At 33.1% G+C, this 9,164-nt stretch overlaps 1 protein-coding gene and 1 long non-coding RNA gene across 2 annotated transcripts; one reads left to right on the top strand and one right to left on the bottom strand.

The window, feature by feature from the left end:
• Positions 1-224: 224 nt before the first annotated feature.
• On the top strand, positions 225-1,283 carry LOC144432420 (uncharacterized). Its single transcript, XM_078120541.1, has 2 exons — positions 225-1,085; positions 1,158-1,283. Exons 1-2 carry the CDS (start codon positions 341-343, stop codon positions 1,277-1,279), a joined length of 867 nt encoding a protein of 288 aa, XP_077976667.1. The 5' UTR covers positions 225-340; the 3' UTR covers positions 1,280-1,283.
• A 6,939-nt stretch (positions 1,284-8,222) lies between these two features.
• On the bottom strand, positions 8,223-8,905 carry LOC144432421 (uncharacterized). The gene is made up of 2 exons (XR_013480622.1): positions 8,752-8,905; positions 8,223-8,359 (listed from the first exon to the last, which is right to left on the bottom strand). It is a non-coding gene; the product is annotated as an uncharacterized LOC144432421 (long non-coding RNA).
• Between the last annotated feature and the right edge of the window lie 259 nt (positions 8,906-9,164).

Consider the following 9,164-nt stretch of genomic DNA (forward strand, 5'->3'; position numbering starts at 1 on the left):
TATTATATTGACTGAAATTTAGAAAGCTCTGCCATTGCGGGATTCTTCCAGGTTTGTGTAGAGTGCTGCGAATTGTTCTGATGGATTTCGAACATGGATTTTGAATAATAATTTTTTGGATAGGCAGCTGCTTGAATCCTTCGCTTCTTGGATGATGTCATGATTGTAATTGCATACTGCCAGTGATAGCTGGGGTTACTTTCTTTAGTTGGAGATTGCTGAAATGCGCAGTGCAGTACAACAATGCTAAAGAATGACAGCATATTATTCGCTGTATAATTAAGGTTCTTGTGCATATTAAAAATTATTAACTAATATATAAACTAATAATCTGGCCATAATGGAAGGGAAAATTGACCAATTAAAATCAAAACTGGAATTGATGGAAACTCGCATCACTAACAACTTGAAAATCGAAATTAAAGCGATTGTAGAGGAAAGTATAAGGGACTTGTTCGAAGACTCCATAAGCGAACATGATAAGAAAATATCTACCCAGATCAACGAATCGGTAATGAACAACACCCAACAAATGGCTGATAAATTGGAAGCAATGTTTCATCAGTGCGACCAACTGGTTGACAAGGTTTCTAAAGTAAACAAAGATATAGAGTGTTTGCGCCTGAATACTTCCAAACTTGACACTGACCTCTGTACTGTTCAAGCCAGCCAAAACTTCATCAGTGCAGAGTTTGAGATCCAGAAAGACTATATTTCAAAACTGGACCAGGTGATTAGGGATCTGTCTGCTAAAAATGATAAACTGTTAAAAATGTATACCACCCTACAGCAACGTTTCGACCACGATTTTGAAGACCTGGCTCAGTACGTGAGGCGGGAAAACCTTGAATTTCATGGGATTCCATATAGGGAAGGGGAAAATACTGATAATATCATTGTTAAAATTGGCAAAGCACTAGGAATCGAGGTTGAAAGACTGGATATCTCAGTATCTCACCGTCTTCCTAGAAGAGACAGCACCAAAATCGGACCGATCATAGTTCGTTTTACGAATAGGAATAAAAGGAACCAATTCATTGCTAAAAAGTTTGAAGCTTCTAGAATCAAAGACTTTGGGATTGCAGGTTTGTCCACTCTTTACATTAATGAGAACCTCACAAATTTTCGTAATAATCTTTTATATAATTCACGATTAGTCAAGAAATCTAAAATGTATGAGAGGCTTTGGACTACCAATGGCAACATATACATGAAAAAATCCAAAGAAAGTCCTAGGATTCCCATAACCAAGCTCTCGGATTTAGAAAAACTATCCTAGATTGACTATTTACAAATCTGAATTCCTATATTAGATAAGTAAAATGGCTGCTCAGCCTTTTTGCTTTAATTGTTCTAATATTCATTCTACAAGTAATAATAGTCTTTGCCAAAATTGTTTAAAATCTCTTTTTCCATTTCATACTTGCCCTTATTTAATAGACAGAAAACTAGAACCCCTTGACACTTCTGAATTCAATTTTGAAAATGTTAGTCCATGCCTGTCACTTGAGACTGCTGACAGTGTATGTAACATCCTAGGTTGTACCAGTTTATCTAAAAATAAGTTCACTTTGGCTCATTTCAATATTCGGTCTATACAAAAGCATATTGACGAGTTGTCAAACATTATACATGATCTAAATTCATCCCCTACTGTAATAGCGCTATCCGAAACAAAACTCAAAACAGACCCTTTAGTTAATATAGATATTGAAAGTTATGTATTCCTCCATACGCCAACAAAAACTCATGCTGGTGGGGTTGGGCTATATGTAAAGTCTTATTTAAATCCGTTATTGGTACACAAATATATTCTGAATGTCAACTCTTGTGAAGAACTTTGGGTTGAAATACCTATTCATTGTGGAAAGTCTTCTTCTATTATTCTTGGTGTTGTATATCGACACCCTGGATCCAGTGAATCTGATTTTATGTGCGCTCTTAGTAACACCCTACACCTTCTGGCACTTGATAAAAAGAAATATATTATATCGGGTGACATTAATATCAATTTATTAAGCTCCACATCATTTGCAATAGGTTTTCTTGACATGCTGAGGTCCCATGCCACAATTCCATTAATAACTCACCCAACTAGAGTGACCAGCTCTAGTACTACTCTAATTGACCATATTTATTCCAATATATCCGAGAAACCAGTCTCATGTATTGTATGGCAACACTGCATGACTGATCATTATCCCATTCTTTGTCAATTTCAACTGCATCATGCATCCCCCAATGTTCAACATAAGCTTAAACGTGACATGAGAAAATTTGATTCAGCTAAATTCATTCAAGATGCCCATGAACTTTTTTACTCGCATGACCCTATTAGTATTAATGCTGAAAATTTCAATTCATACTTTAGCAATTTTATTACCAAAATTTTAAATGTATGTGATAAACATGCACCACTAAGAAAGTTAACTAGAAAAGAACGCCGACTAGAAAGGAAACCTTGGATAACAAATGGCATTCTGCGCTCAACTAAAATCAGGGATAAGTTACATAAATCTCATTTTATTAAGGGCTCCATGGAACAAAAACTTTACTACAAAACATATGCCAACAAATTGTGTCATCTGAAGCAAAAAGCTAAAGAGACATATTTCGCTAACTGTTTCGAAAATAATAAAAACGACCCAAAAAAGACTTGGAGTACTATCAATTCTTTAATAAACTCAAAATCAAATAAAGGCATTCCGCAAAAGCTAGTCAATCAACTCTCTGGAGAGATTGTGCGTGACAGTGAAAAAATTTCTCATATGTTTAACAGTTATTTTTCTCAAATTGGACTAAATTTGTCTTCTGCTTTCCATACTGTGAATGACAACGAACACCTCCAATTCATGGGTTCGCCAAACAAGTTGTCCATGTTTATGGAGGATTCCTCTGTCACTGAAATTGAAAATATTATTAATTCCTTGAAAACAAATAAAGCAACTGGGTATGATCATATACCAGCTTATCTTTTAAAACTCCTCTGTGGTGCTATTAGTCCCATACTTTGTAAACTATTCAATTCATCTGTGTGTTTAGGCCTATTTCCAGATCATCTCAAAGTAGCCAGGGTTGTCCCAGTACACAAGGCAGGAAAGAATGATGACGTGTCAAATTATCGACCCATTTCCATTCTTTCATGCCTTTCAATTGTTTTTGAGAAACTGATGCTCGTTCGCTTACAAAATTTTTTACATAAACATTCAATTATAAAATGTGATCAATTCGGTTTTCGAAATCATCATTCAACAAAGCATGCAATTCTAGATATTATTAGCAAATATTATGAAATCATAGATAAGGGATTTGTGGGATGTAGCGTATTTCTGGATTTAAAGAAAGCTTTCGACACTGTCGATCATAAAATACTTATCAGTAAGCTGAAACATTATGGAGTCCGTGGAAATGTGAGTAAATTGTTTGCAAATTACCTGGATGGTCGCATGCAATTTGTAACTTTTTCTGCCTATAATTCACCTCGCGAACGCGTTCATGTAGGCGTGCCACAGGGCTCGGTTCTTGGCCCGACCCTGTTCCTGGTATACATAAATGATGTGGTAAACAGTACTCCAGCAATTGTCAAACTTTTTGCTGATGACACGAGCACAACGTCCATATCTTCTAGTGTCACTGATTTGTCCAGAAAAGTTAAACTAAATTTAGAAAATATTTCCCAATGGATGAAATGCAACAAATTGACCATAAATCCTGAAAAAACCCAAGTACTACTAATAAATAATCCTTATGATAAAAATAATGAGTATTCACCTATACTCAATTTGTCTCTAAATAATGTCAGTTTGAAAGTACACGACGCTGTAAAATATCTTGGGATACTCATTGATAATAGGCTTAAATGGGATAACCACATCAATTTACTTAAATTAAAACTGTCTAGGGCTGTTGGGATAATGTCAAGACTAAAACATTTTATTCCTAAAAAAATTATGCGAACTGTTTACTTCTCTCTATTTTATTCTCACCTTCAGTATGGAATTGTGGCATGGGGCTCTGCAGATAAAAGTAGACTCCACGCTTTATCAGTTTTACAAAATCGAGCTCTTCGCATTATGACAAGTACTCCTTTGCTGCATAGTATGAGTCCTGTTTACAGGCGCATGAATCTTCTTAAATTAAATGATGTTTTTATTTATGAGGTTGCAAAGTTGATGTTCCAATTTAGGCATGACATGCTTCCAGTAGCATTCAATTCGTATTTCACAGACTGTAGTTCTGTGCATTCATATGGAACTCGGTCTGCAACAAAAGGTGCATTCTTTATTTCTCGCACAAATTCAAAATTCGCTCAAAATTCAATCAAAATTACTGGACCCAGAATCTGGAATAATATTCCTGATAATCTTAAGGCACTTTCGTATAAAAAATTTAAATTTGAGTACATGAAGCACATTATATCCAAATATTAATTAATGAAGGTGCCAGCTCTACTTTACTGGATACTGATGACTCCAGTAGATAAGTGTCAAGGAGTCTGGTTATATCTGGTTTTCTTCCTATTGTATTGTAATCTACTACTATAATTAGTAGTACCTGCAAATTGATGCCAACTTATGAACCATTTACCAGTATCAAACTATGCCTATATTTGTGCCATGTTCATATCCATTTATAGACTGTCCAACGACTTTTAAATTAATGTGCCTGCAATGCATACCCAATACAGCTGTATATAATTTTTGATTTTCCCAAAAATTTTGAATCAATGCCATAGTAGCATTTTACCCTATGCAGCTGTATATAAATTTTGATTTTCCCCAAAATTTTGAAATCACTCTAGTAGCATATGGTAATAGCCTTCATTAATTGCCAATATTTGCATGCTTATTTTAATTTATACATACTGTTATTGCAATGTTCATCTTACTGACTGTTTTTGAATATAGCTATGCTTTTAAGATTGCAACCAAGGCATTATACTGCAAAAGCCCATATTTGTGCCAGGTTCATGTCCAAATTGTAATACTGTCATTCAAGTATGAAATCCATTTTATCTTGTTGTAGGTATATCATAATTGAATATCAGCTCATAATCTATCAGGGTGAACCAATCCTTATTATAGATAACGACCTGTGACCAGATTTCCTTGTCACATTTTGATTCTACTATCTTACCTAACTAAAATATCATCTTTAATTACAACTTTCGCTATGTTATGTAATTCAGTATTTGTATCAATATGCACATAAACCATTTTTCATATATATTATATGTTGGTGAAACATCAAAATTTGTTCACAATTATTATTTATTACTGTTTCTATAATGCTGTCAATTGCTGTGCATATATAATTCTACCATGAAAAAGTATGTTGTCCATCCATTTAACACTCGTTCGGCATCTAAAGGAGCATTCTTCATTTCTTGAACCAATTTCAAATTTACCCAAAATTTGATAAAAATTGCTGGCCCCAAAATTTGGAATGAAATACCCGCTATTTTCAAGACATATTCGTATAAAAAATTCAAAGATGAACTTATGAAACACATCATATCAAAATATTGATTGTAATTGATAAGGTTTCCATAGCTAAATAAATATTTACTTATTTGTACAGATGAGTTCAGTCAAGAGATCATTTCTATCCTTTTGTCTGTCTATTGTCATGTGGATTTTTCAAATTGAAGAGTTCATTCGGTTCATTTGATTAAATTAACATATGATTTGGTATTGTACTTCACAATAGTATTCAGTGGTGTTCTCTATACATGTAGAAATATGTAATCTATACACATGTCACTGATTTCCTATGCAAAATATTTCAATTTCCATCCCACCGTTATACTTCTATTCCATGCATATGCAATCTTACAATCTTCTGCAACTCAGTAGTGATGACTCTGAATCCAACACTTCCAAGTTTTACATCAAATTATACTGTGAATTAGTATCATGCTTCATTGAATTATTTATGTGCAATGTGTAATTAATTATTCATGTCACTTTCTTAATATGCAAGCCCAAAAGTTCCTTGGCTATGCATTCTATTGCAAATCAGTGCTGATCTACATTTTCAAAGTATTCTTAATATACTGTTATTAAATATTGGGTTTCATTCCTTCTTATTACATGTTAATTTACTTTCTATATTTCTATATATAAATGACCCAATTATGTTTGCTCCTAATGGTATTTGCTTTATCGATTTTAAATGAAATTATCTAATAAAAGTTGGATCATGTGTTGGAACAGAGTTGATTCTGAGGCAGTTATATATAAAACAATCTTTGATGTAACTTAAATTCCTTGCTGAAGTTTGATGTTTGTCGATTTGGTCCTAGTCTAGTCAGGGGTAAATATACACTGTATCCTTTAATCCATATACACTTGCAATTCCAATATGCCTGACTTGTGTATTCACAGTGAATTGTTGTTGTTCATATACACTTGCAATTCCAATATGCCTGACTTGTGTCTTCGCAGTGAATTGTTGTTGATATCTCATTGTGATTTTGAAGACTACTGTTTTTTTATGTTTGCAATCCTTCACTATATCTACAAATTGTACATATTGCGAGTTCTACTTTAAAACTCTAAAACCAAAATTTCATTCAGGATATTGATACCTTGGCAAAATGAGCTATTTTTTTTTTTATATTAGATTACTATTATTAATTGGTAATTTCCAAATTGTCTAAAATTGTGTTTAAAAAATGGTTACATTCTTCATTCTCCATTTATAAAGTTAAGCCAAGCTTATATTACATACATGTTACTTGTTCGGCAACATGTGCTCTTTATTTATATATTTGATAACTACCGTAATATTTCATTTATAGTGACCCAAATCATGTTCCATTCTTTATTTTCTATATCATAAAGTTAATGAGCCAATCTTGTATTGCATTCATGATATTTCCTTGTTGACATGAGCTCTTTATTTAATTTTTTCTTATACTCTATTACTATTATTTAATGTTCATATTCAAAGTATTCGAAATCAAGTTATAAATGTTACATTTCTCATTTTCCATTTTATAGAGTTATGCCAACCTTATATCTACCTTCAAGTTACTTCCTCGCTAACGTGTGCTCTTTATCTCTATATTTGATAACTACTATTAATATCACATTTGAAGTGTCCCAAATCATATTACAAAATGTTACATTCTTTTTTCTATATTATAAATTTAATATGCCAAGCTTTTATGCATTCATGATATTTCCTTGTTGACATGAGCTCTTTATTTGATTTATTTTTTGATTGCTATTATTAAATGCTCTCATGTAAAAGAGTCCCTAATTGTGTAATAAAATGTTCCACTCAATTTTTCTATCTTATGAAGTTAATATGCTAAGTTATTAGCTCTTTTTCATCAACCTTTGACCTACCAACGATATCTCAATACTTTCCTATTGAGATCCCTGGCTAATCTATGATAAATTAATCCATTTACTACCAATTAGTGTAAAAATCTGGATAAATGGCCTTGATTTAATAAATGGCCTTGATTTATGAATTGTTCTATTTCTATGTACAAACACTAATATTTGATGTTTATTTTTAAAGTGTTCTGAATCATTTCACATAGTGTTATGAAATATTGAATCTTATTTATTCCTACATTAAGTCAACTGTTTTGTTTTTGCATTAACTTTCTTGATATTTTAATATCGATTGTTTGTTTATACAAAGTTTACAATGTATTGCATTTTTAAAATGCATTTTTTTGTTGTTTAAACCAAATTCTAATTTGTTTTGATGACTCAACCCATGCATCTGATTACATTGCACTAGTGTGTGTAGAATAGAACTCTACCCATATTCGCTTGTTCAAAATCCCACTTGTTATGTTTAACTTAAATTCATTCAATAAAACAAGTTACCCAAATAAGGGGTAGCTTGTCTGACCTGCTTTCCCACTTTTTTTCGTTTTGATCATTTTATATTTTGCAATATAATTTCAATTTGTGCAAAATCCTATTATTTAAAAGAATGCTTCCATAATTAAGAATAGTAAATTCATGTAAATATTGTACATAGTATAAATCGTGAGAGACATTGAAATATTGACACGAACCTGTTATTTTTATGCTTATTTAATATAATTGGGTGGCAACTGACTCTGATGACCCCCAAAGGTCGTATCGTTGCCCCCCAGTCATATACCGAAAACTATTTTTTTTGATATTTGTTTATGTGTGCATAAATTGTTTTCTTGGTTTGACAAAATGAAATAAACTCTCTCTCTATTGCTTCTCCCACTGTACAAGAGCAAGTAGCACTCAGTACATTGTCCGTCGCAAAGTTACAAATAATGAATGAGGTGGCTCGTTTTTTCTTTGTGATCGATAACATCTTGCCTTTATTAAAAAATTCTGACCATCTTGGAAAACTGTGAAAATAATAATGCATATTAGTGATAAGTTACAGCTTAATTTGCTTCCAATGGTTGTTGCATATTCAGCATGGTTTAATCGAAACCTAGGTCTAATGAGATTAGATAGTTGATTTATCTCAAACTCCTCCATTGTACAAAAATGCCAACAGCAGACAGAGATTCTAGGAAAGCTGTGTAAATTATAAGCTGCCCCCTGCCTTTTAGATCCCCTATAAAAATAAATAGGTAAATCCTGAATAGCCCATGAATGAATGTACATCACAAGTCATTATTTACTGACGTTCTTAATGCTTAAAATTATAACAGTGGTTACGGTACATGTGACATCATCATGTCCCGCTCGCTGAAAAATCTTACTTGCCCTACCTAACTTACCATGTCCATACCTTTGTAATCGTGGATGAAAGACTCCCAGAAGTATTTGTATCCTCTCTTGGCGCTATTTCCATTCCCAGCATGCTTTTCAGCATATTCTGTAACGTCATCAAAACTAAAATCAGGAAGATATTTCAAATCGTCGCTAAAGATACGCTCAGCCATTACACAGACAGATAAAAAAAAAACGCGCCAGAGTAACAATCGCGAAGTCGTCGTCTGACGTCCTGCTCACTATCCAGTGGAGGCGCTAAAGAGGTGAATACCCTCCATTTGATTGCAGATAAAAACTGATACAGGCGATTTCCTGCTCGTCTAAATATGTATGCTGACCAACGTAGAACGTAGATTTGTATAACGGTGTTTCAATTCATTGATGGAAGAGGAGATTCTGACTACAAAGATTTGGAGAAGAATAATGACA

This window comes from Styela clava, chromosome 15, assembly GCF_964204865.1.
Source record: "Styela clava chromosome 15, kaStyClav1.hap1.2, whole genome shotgun sequence".
NCBI lineage: Eukaryota > Metazoa > Chordata > Ascidiacea > Stolidobranchia > Styelidae > Styela > Styela clava.

What these genes read in the sequence shown, in the direction of transcription:
- LOC144432420 (XM_078120541.1), top strand. Translation starts at nt 341, where the DNA reads ATGGAAGGGAAAATTGACCAATTAAAATCAAAACTGGAATTGATGGAA. An exon ending in CAAAGACTTTGGGATTGCAG is followed by an intron (nt 1,086 to 1,157) that starts GTTTGTCCACTC and finishes ATTCACGATTAG; the next exon opens with TCAAGAAATCTAAAATGTAT.